Here is a 12,380-nt window from a genome sequence, read left to right as displayed (position 1 = left end):
TTGCTCGCGGTTGCCAACTTGACATTGAGGACCGCGAGCAAGCAAAAAATGACCACTGCCCTATGCTACACTAGGCTTGCAACGTTTTGAAACGTTTTGCCCAGGCTGAGGTAACACCCTTCATCAGGCAGGCTAGATTGAATCTAGGGGCAAAGTGAGCAAGGGACCCTCGCCTTGACCCATTGGGCTAAGTTGCGCACGTATAAATTCCACTTCATTCATACCCTGCCAACTTAGCGCAAACAAAGCAAACACAACAAGATGATGGACAGAGCGCTGAAACTTTTCAGACACTCACCCCAGTCACAGATCTGGATTGAGTCCATCATCGTTCTTTAGCCCGCTCTGCCACCTCAGTTCAGAACCAGGTATATGCAAATCAGTGATGACCCTGTGCCTCTTGGGAACAGTTCAGTTCTACCTGCCAAGGCCAGGTCTTCACTGAACCAGAAACAAGCAGGAAACCTGCATTCGTCACGGACCCGATGAGTAGACATTAATGATGTTGGGAGTATTGGGATCCTGAACCAGGTTCTGGTTTATCTGAAGTGCGGCTCCGCGGTTAGCAGCCACTAGTCCCAGCTTTGGGGTAAGAGGTGGACAAGAGGATACAGAGTGGCACAAATGCCCAAACTCTATTAGCTCCAGTTGGGATCCGTCCTCAGACAGTGGGCTTTTTCAAACATATGCCAACAGATCTAAACTTAAAATAACCAATGGTTCAAAGACTCTTGCCACTGACCCCAGAGGTTGGGACTGCAGTGTGAGTTCAATCAAGGGCCTCTGAGAGAGCAGCAGTACTGTCAGCTCAACCAACCCTCCTTTAGAGAGCAGATGACAGGGTCACTCTGGAGGAGACCTTCTACTGCAGCCTCCAAACCTAAGAACTTTGAGCGAAGCAGAGCTCAAGGGCAGTGAAGTGAGGCATGTGTGAGACACTCCCTCTGGAGGAGACTTTCTTCTGTAGACTCCAGACCTTAGAACTGGTAGCGGAAGAGTGCTAAAAGGCAGTGAAGTGAGGCATTTGTGAGACACTCACTCTGGATGAGAGTTTCAACCTGCGGACTCCAGAGTTGAGAACTGGGAGTGGGGGCAGGGCTCAAGGGCAGTACATTGATGCATGTGTGAGACACTCACTTTGGAGGAGAGCTTCTACCTGCAGCCTCCAGAGCTGAGAACTTGGAGTGCCACAAGGATCAAGGACAGTTAAATGAAGCATGTATCAGACTTTCACTCTGGAGGAGACATTCTCCCTGCAGCCTTCAGAGCTGGGACCTTGGAGCAAGCAGGGTTAAAGGGCAGTGAATTGAGGCATGTGTGAGGCGCTCACTCTGGAGGAGAGGTTCTCCCTGCAGGCGTCAGAGCTGAGACCTTGGAGCAGTGCAGGTTTCAAGGCCAGTGAAATTAGGCGTGTGTCAGACTTTCAGCCTGGAAGAGAGGTTCAGGGATAAATGGCAGTGAAGCAAGGCATGTGTGAGATGCTCACTGTGCAGTAGATCTTCAACCTGCAGCCTCCAGAGCTGAGACCTTGGAGAGACGCAGGGTTCAAGGGCAATGAACTTAGTCATGTTTCAGACTTTCAGCCTGGAAGAGAGGTTCACCTTGCAGCCTCTAGAGCTGAGACCCTGAGTGGCTCAGGGATAAATGGCAGTGAAGCGAGGCATGTGTGAGATGCTCACTGTGCAGTAGATCTTCAACCTGCAGCCTCCAGAGCTGAGACCTTGGAGAGGAGACGCAGGGTTCAAGTCAGTGAAGTAAAGCGGTTGTAAGACGCTCCGCCATGACTTGTGAATACTGATTAAAGGGCAGTTTATGGGACTCTTGTTGTTTCAAACTAGCCTTGGTGATAAGGGAAAGTAATCCAAGCTGGCGGATAAAATGTGATATTGTTCTAAATGCAGCTAATGTTACACTGTGTGGATGTCACTGCTTGCCTCTCAGCCTGGATAAGGATATCACAACTGGTCTCCAATCAGAACCTTACTTCAAGCATAATGTTCTATTGCGTGACTGACAGTAGCTATCAGTAAAACATTTTGAAACAGCTGCAAATCTTTAGGATAAAGAAATCTGTGGTTAAAGGATCATTCCCTGAGTACAGTGCAGACTCTGGGTGCTGTGCCAGCAGGTGGCTTGACCATGGTCTGACGGTATCTTTCATTAGAAGGTTCTTCCTGTCGCTCTTGCCCAGGGGTGCCCACCACCTGGCTGTTTAAATTGCATTTACATACCGCCTTCTTCCCCTGGCAGGGCATGTGCAACCTATCTCTCTAGCTAAAAGGTTTGCTCTCCCTGAACCCCTTTGCGTCTATAGTAAGAGGGGTTCCTCTCCCTGAAACCCTCTTACTCTCTCTCTAGTTAAAGGGGTGCCTTCCCTGAACCCTTTTATCTCTCTAGTCAAACGGGTTCCTGTCCCAGGGGCACTCTTCCCACCCATCTGGATGTAAATCTCTCTATTCATCACAAGGCTACCTAGCCCTGCCCTCGGGAATTCCCCAGCCATGTCACTCACAGAACCCAGACAGCAGATACACATCCTAGCTGAGGCGGGCTGAAATGGTTAGGCAAGCAAATACCTACTTTCTAAAAGTGGTATTTGCAAACACAGAATATTAAAATAAACTTTACTAAAAGATGTATTTTATTATTCTGAGTTCAGGCATTCTAAACTCGAATTTCTACCATGTTCCCTGAGTCTGTTAGTATCATAGAATGTAACAATTCTAACAGGCCATTCTGGCCTATGAGAACAGGTAGCCTAACAATAGTGAAAAACGAAAATGGCTGTAATTCAATATTAGGACATGCCACACACATCAGGGCTTGTCCTACCTTATACTTACAATGCACCCTGCCCTTGGGCCTAACATAGGGGTGACTAATATGAAGAAAATTGAAGGTTTAGGGACTGGGTGCACTTTCCCAGTCAGCATGACAGTACCAGACTGCATGCAGGCTCTGCAATGGCAGACATTTTTACAAGGCTGCTTCTGTGGGTGGCACAACCAGCGTTGCAGGCCCACTAGCAGCATTTGGATTTACAAGCCCTGGGCACTCCTGGTGCACTTTACTGGGGACTGACAGTAAACCAAATAAGCAAATCATGGAATCCAATCAATGTATACACTTTATACAGGGAGCACTTGCACTGTGGCATTGATTGGCAGTGGCACAGTGCTCTGAGCAGCTAACACAAGCAAAACACATGAGGCACAGTAACAAAAAGTGGAAGGGAGACCCACGCCAAGGTGCCAGGTCTAACTATTAGTATATGCATTAATTTATTTGCAGACACATTTGTTCATATTTGATTTGCATGACCATATTTTGCTTAAGTAACATTTACCAGTCTATCTTTACTTTCAGACAATGTAACTGGCTTAGATTCCATGAGCCTGTTTACTCTGTTTAGTCATGTTGGTGAAGCCTGTTTAAAGGAAGTAGGGCGTTTTCACTATTGTAATGTTGGCTTTGACAAAGAACGGACAGGTTGAAACAAGTCGACCGGAATAATTTGATGTTGAAACATCCTTCTGGAGTGTCGGCTCTTACTTGTGCAGCTGCGAGAGTGCTATTGTAATACTTATTGGTATATATATCTCCGATCCACAAACGCTATGCCTAAAAGCTTTTCTAGAAAACAGACATCTGAGGTGAGTAGATTTCTTGCTGCATTCAGCTATCTCTCCATAGTCTGACTTGTGACATTACGGATGCATGTCCTAAATGTGAAGTGTGGTAGTAGCCTGTAATAAAGAACAACAGCGTAGCGCTCTTTCAACAACAGGTCTTGCAGTTTAGTTTAGTGGAAATGATATTCAGTGCTACATCATCAATAGACAATTACGTAAACAACCGCAGTAAAGTTGACTTCTGACTCACCGGCTCAAGTAGACAGAGAAGAGGTCCTGAGACAGCAAGCCCTGGCTCCACATGTTGTCAAAAACAGGACTGGTTTTGGCCACTGAGAGGCTGGGATAAGCCAGGCCCAGGATTCCATCGAAGTGAGAGAAGGCGAACAAGGCAGCCTCGGTGTTGCTCATGGCGAAGGACTGGTGAGAATCCACCAGGCTCCCAACCTAGTAAGAAAAAAAGGAGGAAACATGAGACCAACATTTAAAAGAACAACAAGGAGTCAGGAGATGGCAGCTGTCCCAAGAAATACCTGAAAGACAAGAGATGGCAGCTGACCCAAAAAATACCGGGGAGCCAGGAGATGGCGGCTGACCCAAGAAAAACCCGAAAGACAGGAGATGGCAGCTGACCCAAGAAAAGCCCAAGCGGCAGGAGATAGCACCTGACACAAAAAATACCCAAGAGATACCAACTGACACAACAAATACCCAAGCGGCAGGAGATGGCAGCTGACCCAAAAAATACCATGGATGCAGGAGATGGGTGCCTCTCCATATACCTCACATTTGAAGTAGGCCTGGGCGGAAATTCAACTATAACAGAATATTTGGAATAATTTCAGTACTTCCACACTACTCTTAACTGATAATATTGCAATTACGCCAGTTTACTCCTGCTTGTGTAATTAAAAGCAATTTGGAGGAAATAATCCTACTTCAAAAGTACATTTACTGTGTATGACCTGCTGCTCGCACTTGCTATTCATGTTCTGCTGCATTTACCGCTATTTCTTAGTGCAAGATGTATCCTTGCGTCCATTTTGGATGTGTGTGTGTGAATTGTGGACTATGAAAATATCACTAAAAATCAGGGGTAAATTGGGCGGAATGTCCCACAAGAGCACATTTAACAAGCGCGTGGGACTGCCATTGATCCTCGGAAATTTTAATCTCTGGGAGAATGGCATTCTTGACACTGCCGTGAAAGAGCTTTGCTAAGCTTGTGCGAGTGTCAACCTCCATCAACTGGTATCACATGCTACTCATCTGAAGGGACATGTACTTGACCTTGTCTTTGCTGATGCAAAGGAAACAGTTGTTCAAAACGTACTTCCTCAATGTTGGACTGACCACTCCTTGGTCCTCTTTTCACTGGAAATAGTCAATCAAGTCAAGTAGTCGGCAGTTCCTCAGTCGCCCAAATCAGTAGAGAGTGGTCAAGGTTACTTAGTCTAGAGCGCCTTCCCCAGCTTGTTATTGAGAAGTTTGCTATTCATGACTCGGTGGAGGAGAATTATCTGAATCTGTATGATCAGATTCGCAATTCGATTGATCAGCTTGCTCCGCTGAGGAAAGTTAAAACCGGTAAAAAACCATCTGCCCCATGGTATAATGAGGAGCTGAGACTAAAAGGAAGTGGAGGAAGAACTATTCTGAGGCAGATAAGGAAGCTTTTAAAAATCTGTTCCATCCCTAAAAAGCACTAATAGTCAAAACCAAGGCTAAATACCTTGAGGAGATTCTTCTTCTTGCCCTGAATAAATCTCAAACCCTTTTTAATCTAGTTAGAGGCTTATCCAACCCGGACTGTGCTAAAGCCATCATCCCGAATTCACAAGAATTATGTGATAACCTGGCAAGTTTTTTCCAGGATAAAATCAGTAACATCTTAATGGGATTGAAACCCGCTGACGAAGAGGATGGGCACAAACAGATTGATAATGTGACTGTATCAAGCAGTGAGATTATTAATACAGAACACATGTCATCCTTGGATAATTTCCCGATGCCATCTTATGAGTACTTCAGTGTAATAGCTGCCAGGGTTTTCTCTGGTTCCCCTAGGGATCCGCTTCCTCATAAGTTCTGGAAGCTGTTTGGAAGCGAACTTTTCCCACTTTTATACGAGATTTGTTGTCAATCTTTAGTTACAGCTGTAGTCCCAGACTGCTAGAAAATGGCCGTGGTTTCCCTTTTACTAAAGAAGTCATCATTGGATCCTCATAATCCAGCTAACTACAGACCCATCTGCTTTTTACCCTATCCAATAAAGATTCTAGAAAGGGTAGTAACTAAATCCCTCTCTAAGTTTGTTAAAGATAATCAGTTGCTGGGGTCCAATTTGCTTGACATGTCGGCCATGTTCGATACAGTTAATCACCTGATCCTGATCAGGAGGCTGGAGGAATTCGGTATTGCGGGCAAGGCCCGAGATTGGATCCATTCTTATCTTTCGGATATGCAGCAGGCAGTATCTTTGCCTCCTTTCTGCTCGGAATATAGCAAAGTTGAACAAGGGGTCCCTCAGGGCTCAGCTATTAGCCCGATTTTGTTTACTTTATACCTTCGTCCCCTTATTGCTCTGATAAAATCGTTTGGAATTAATGTCATCAATTACGCACATGACACTCAGCTTGTCTTCTCTTTTGAGGGCAACAATGCAGTGTCCTTAGAAAAGTTTCATGACTGTTTACTCCAAACGGTAGGCTGGTTAAAGCGGAATTCTTTACAATTTAATGAGGATAAAATGGAAGTTCTGTGCTGTATGACTGGCCGTATTCAGCGTCCTCTTCCTACAGATTTCTGGGCTGACTCGGCTAATAATTCTTTACTGCCAACTAAAATGGTGCGCAACCTGGGGTTCATGATGGATAGTAATCTCCAGCGGATGTATGGCATTACAACGCATGCTTTTACATCGCATGCTTTTACATCGCAGATTTTACAACACATACCATTCCAACGCATAGCGCTTTGGGGTGCTGGATAGTGAATAGTTTAATTTACTATTCCAACTCCAGTCCCCGTGGATAGTAGGGAAGGTGTTGGATAGTAAATTAAATCTATTCCCTATCCTAGAGCTCCCCCCAGCCCAATGCGTTGTAATGGTTTGCGTTGTAAAAGTTGCGATGTAAAAGCACTGCGTGGTAAAAGTTGCGTTGTAAAGGATGTTTCCCATCTCCAGCTAGACTCCCAGGTGAATAAAACGGTTTTGCTCCTGTATGGCTCTACTTCGAGCATTGCGCAATATCCTGCCTTTCTTGCCAGTCGCCCCTAGACTACAAATGGTCCAGAGCATTGTGCTAAGCAGAATTGATTACTGCAATGCTTTGCTCTTGGGCGCTCCAGATTCTCTGCTCAAGAAGCTACATAGAGTGCAGACTATGGCAGCAAAACTTGCATTAAATCGACCTTGGGATGCATCATCTTCTTTAGCCCTTAGGGACCTTCATTGGTTGCCAGTTGTACAAAGGATACAATTTAAGGCATCATGCATTGCCTTCAGGGCAGTACATAAAATTGGGCCTAGGGTACTTCAGAGGAAATTTGCTTGGTATGCGCTAGTTAGATCCTTACGTTCTTCCTCCGCAAACCTTTTGTGGGTCCCTCATGTTCAGAAAGTGCGTCCAGGAGGCAGATCCTTTACCTTTATTGCCTCCAGACTTTGGAACGCTCTTCCCCTGGGGCTCAGACAGTTGAACACCTTGTCCGGATTCAGGAAGGAACTGAAAACCAGCTTGTTCCCTAGAGATTAGCTCTGCCTTTTCTTTCGCTCCCGCTCTCTTGGAATCTAAAGCACCAGGATACCCTTTGGGTGACAGTTGCTCTGAATAAGTGCACCTTACATTACATCCTCTTGCTCGCTATTCACATTGTTACATTTAGTGCCATTTCTTAACACAAAATTCATGTGTCTGTTTTCAAAACTAGGGTTTTTCCCCTAAGAAATTGCACTAAATGCAGAAATACTCCTCTCGCATAATTCTGTGTAACCTTGCAGAATTCTTAGGTAATTCAGATAAATTGCCTTACATAGAATTTTGCGAGTTACATCCACCTCTAATTTAAACCAACTGGAGCACAAATATGTTCCTGATATCTGTCTTAAGGCAAACATCAATATATAGCAAAACAATTAGTAAATCAAAGTCAAAGTGGGCATCACCAGGGCCGTCTCCCACAACAAGTAGGGGACAGGTGTACTAAAAGAATTTGCGATCGCACAACACGTCATTCTCAAAATCACTCAGTTGAAATCACATCATTTCTTTTTGTTGATTTAGAAAACACATTTTAAATATTGGAAAAGTGTTTCCCACACATAATATGGATCTTGCAACCCATACTGAATGGCAATAGGAAAGGAATGTACAATGGGTTTTCTTTCTAAATTGTGATGTGCTAGGCAATGTATCAATAGTTTGCAACTGTAATTCCAGTGGAAAACCATCGTACAAATGCTCCTCCAAGGAGGTGGCAATATATTTGCAGAGGGGAAGGGGCTCCCATTCCCTTTGAGAATAATGATGATAACCTCAGGGGGAGTAGCCATTGGTCAAGGGTGTTACAAATGTGAACCATTTATACTAGAAAGCAGCATCAGTTCCTTTGAGGGACTAAGACAGCTTAAAAACATGTTTTCCATGTGGAATGGCAGACACAGGGATGGTGGGCTGCTGCTCCTTGCAGCTCACCATAACAGAGCAGTTTGCCACTCACTGAAGATCACAAATATAAACCTTCCTAATTAATATTCATGAAGCCAGTTAATCTGCAACACCCTGCAAATGATAATTTTGCAAATAGACGTACATGCACATGGGTCAGTTCACAAAATCGGACACTGGTCTCAAAATGTTGGTGCACAATTTTCAGCCACTTTTTGTGACCAGCACATCAACACATCTGGCACTTGGTCCTTTCAACCACTGCCTGCCTGACAAATTGGATCACTGTCCAAAGGATCAACTCAACAGAACCTTCAGTACCCTGCCTGGATGTTTTCCTGAATCACAGGACCCAAACACAATACCAGTACCAAGAGATTGCTCAGTGACAAATCAGAAGATTAAGAATTTAAACAATAATATGAATGAGACCAAGAGTAGGAATATAACTACAAACAAGAATATGAGTGAGAATAAGGGTGAGAATAAGAATACAAATAAGAACAAGACTGAGAATTAGAATAACAATACAAGAATATGAATTAAAATAAAAGTAAGAATATGAATAAGAATATAAACAAGAATGTGAACAACAATAGGAGTAACAATAAGAATAAGAATACAAGTAAGAATGTCAATGAGAATACGAATAGGAATAAGAATACAAACCAAGAATATGAACAAGAAAGAGAGTTAGAATAACAATACAAGAATATGAATGAAAATAAAAGTAAGAATATAAACAACAATGTGAACAACAATAAGAGTAAGAATAAGAATAAGAATACATGCAAGAATGTCAATGAGAATACGAATAGGAATTAGAATACAAACCAAGAATATGAACAAGAATAAGAATAAGAATATGAACAAAAATATGATCAATAATAAGAGTAAGAATAAGAATACATATAAGAAGATGAGTGAGAATAAGGCTACAAATAAGAATAGGAATACAGACAACAATGTGAATGGAAATAAGAGTAAACATAGGAACACAAATACGAATGTGAATAAGAATAAGAAAAAGAATAGGAACATAAACAAGAATTTGAAGGAGAATAAGAGTAAGAATATGAATACAAAGAAGAATATGAACAATACTAAGAGTAAGAATAACACTACAAGAATATGAATGAAAATAAAAGTAAGAACATGAATAAGAATATAAACAAGAATGTGAACAACAATAAGAGTAAGAAGAAGAGTAAGAATGTCAATGAGAATACGAATAAGAATAAGAACAATGTGAACAACAATAAGCGTAAGAATAAGAATAAGAATACATGCAAGAATGTCAATGAGAATACGAATAGGAATTAGAATACAAACCAAGAATATGAACAAGAATAAGAATAAGAATATGAACAAAATTATGATAAATAATAAAAGTAAGAATAAGAATTCAAACAAGAATATGAGTAAGAATAAGGGTAAGAATAAGAATAGGAATACAGACAAGAATGGGAATGAAAATAAAAGTAAGAATAGGAACACAATCAAGAATGTGAAGGAGAAGAAGAGTAGGAATATGAATACAAACAAGAATATGAACAAAACTTAGAGTAAGAATCGCAAAATGAGAATATGAATGAATATACAAACAAGAATGTGAACAAGAATAAGAGCAATACGAAGCATAAGAATAAAAACAATAATGTCAATGGGGCCGATTCACAGAACTAATCTGAGACAAAATCCTAAACTTACTACTTTTGGTATTCACAGAAGGCATTTAGTACTAGTAAAGTTAGTATTTTGTCTTAAAGTCAGTATTTTGTCATAAATTAGTATTTTGTATTAGGTTAGGATTTTGTCTTACATTAGAATTTTGTCTTAAATTAGTATTTTGTCTTAAGTTAGGATTTTGTCTTAAGTTAGGATGTTGTCTTAAGTTTTGGTCTTATGACAAAATCCTAATTAAAGACAAAATCCTAACTTAAGACAAAATACTAATTTAAGACAAAATCTAACTTAAGACAAAATACTAATTTAGGACAAAATCCTAATTTAGGACAAAATCCTAATTTAGGACAAAATCCTAATTTAAGACAAAATACTAATTTAAGACAAAATGCTAATTTAAGACAGGATCCTAATTTAAGACAAAATTCTAATTTAAGACAAAATACTAATTTAAGACAAAATCCTAATTTAGGACAAAATCCTAACTTAAGACAAAACACTAATTTAAGACAAAATACTAACTTTACTACTACTAAATGCCTTCTGTGAATACCAAAAGCAGTAATTTAGGATTTTGTCTCAGATTAGTTCTGTGAATCCGCCCCAATGAGAATAAAAGTAATAATAAGAATACGCACAAGAATATGAAAAAGAATATGATTCAATTCAATTCAAATTGACTTTATTTCGGATATATTGCAATCCATAAAAGTACACAATAGATAAAACATAGTAAAAACATCACAGTAGTCACAAAGTCAATCTTAAATTACATACACTCAAATATATCTTAAAAACGAGTGCATAGACAGAATCAGAATAAAAAGTGCAAGTAATGTCCAATACAGAATATACCAAATATACAAAATAAAGTGCGATAGTGCCATAAACTGCAGTTAATGCACATTTACTCATCCAGACAATTTCTTAGTCTCATGGTCATTTTTAAAAATTCTAACACCTGAAGGACACTATCAGGATGCAGCAACTGTAAGTACACAAGGGCGGGTCTAATTTGGTTAAAATTTAATTTCTTTAAAAGGGTAACCAGAAACCGCTTACGGGGATATTCATAAAACGTACATAAAAATATAAAATGCAGCATATCCTGTGGAGACTTCCCGTCGCAGCCACAGGGAGCTGCTGGTTTCTTAAAAATGTCCCACTTGGGTCTAATTAAAAGCTGATGAAAGATGTTAAACCTGAAACGGGTCAGCAAAAAATGTTCATGAGTAGTGAAGGAGCATGTTAGATACAGTTCCATTGAATTACAGGTACTCAGCATGATGTACATTCTAACATTAGGTTTCAAGAGCTCAACTTCATCTCTTACAGCATTACGGTTCAGGTAAAAAGCACTCTTAATTGCAGCAACATCACCCTTAACTATGTCCCCCGGGTTATCAAACAAGTTTCAATGTCCTCTGCACACCCTTCAGAGATGTTTTTATAGAGTGCATCCGCTGAGTCAATTGACCATTTTAACCGCCTCCTCCCATCTGTTGTGCCCAAACTTCCTTGAACAGTATTTTTGGGACCACTTTTCCCCCATGGACAGTTCAAACAGATTGTGACAGGATTATGGTCACTAAATTCACTGGGCAGGATACAAAAAGAATCTACAAAAGTTTGCATAGTCCTCGAGACGAGAATATGGTCAATGAAGGTGCCCCTACCATGTCCCTTAAAAGTAGGGATATCAAAACAGTATGAAGGATCTTTTAGAGACATAGCCAGAGAGAGGTCAAGGTCATTCATTAAGTCATTACACATTTCCCCCTCTAAGGTGTGTTCCATATGCAGACAATCTGCGCGCGCACAGATCATTTCTGGTAAACATTTGTGCAATGGATCAACACATGGATGCAGATTAAAATCCCCCCAAATCATGAGGTTATGGCCCACTTTTTCCATAAAATTAGAGACAAAGGAATTAAGAACATGGATATGTTTCGGACCTGCACTATCAAGAGCAGCGTTGTAAAAATTCACTAGTCCCACAAGAACATTACCACCAGATAGAATTAGTCCCATGACCCCTGCATGCTGAGCTTCCAATCTCCGTACTACACATAGTATCAGTATGGAGACAAAGACTACAAGACCCCCCTTGGGCCTTCCCCGCACAGAAGGCAGGGCCGGCACAAAGAAGGCCCTATACCCTTCTAAAAACAGATCACAGCCCAACTCCCAGGTCTCCTGGAGACAAATAATAGAAAACTGCTTGATGTAAATAACCCAATTTACATCAGACATTTTGGCCGCAAGACCAGCAATATTCCAGGAGACAGCAAGGATTCCTGAGGATCTGCCCACCGGGTTCAAAGAATTTGTGGTTACACCTGAAGCCCTAGTAATCTGAGCCGCAGGTGCCCCCAGTCAGTCACACTGC

At 41.3% G+C, this 12,380-nt stretch overlaps 1 protein-coding gene across 1 annotated transcript in view; it reads right to left on the bottom strand.

Annotated features, from left to right (window-relative positions):
- The window catches only part of LOC144828277 (pepsin A-like), a 340,571-nt gene that overhangs the window by 193,884 nt on the left and 134,307 nt on the right, over positions 1-12,380 (bottom strand). The window contains exon 5 of the mRNA XM_078686356.1: positions 3,883-4,079. Coding sequence (XP_078542482.1) covers positions 3,883-4,079 — 197 coding nt within the window. The remainder of the gene's footprint in view (positions 1-3,882; positions 4,080-12,380) is intronic.

This window comes from Lissotriton helveticus, chromosome 4_1 (assembly GCF_964261635.1).
Source record: "Lissotriton helveticus chromosome 4_1, aLisHel1.1, whole genome shotgun sequence".
In the NCBI taxonomy this organism is placed as follows: Eukaryota; Metazoa; Chordata; class Amphibia; order Caudata; family Salamandridae; genus Lissotriton; species Lissotriton helveticus.
Note: the sequence above shows the minus strand (reverse complement) of the source record. Positions and strands in the feature narration are given on the sequence as shown.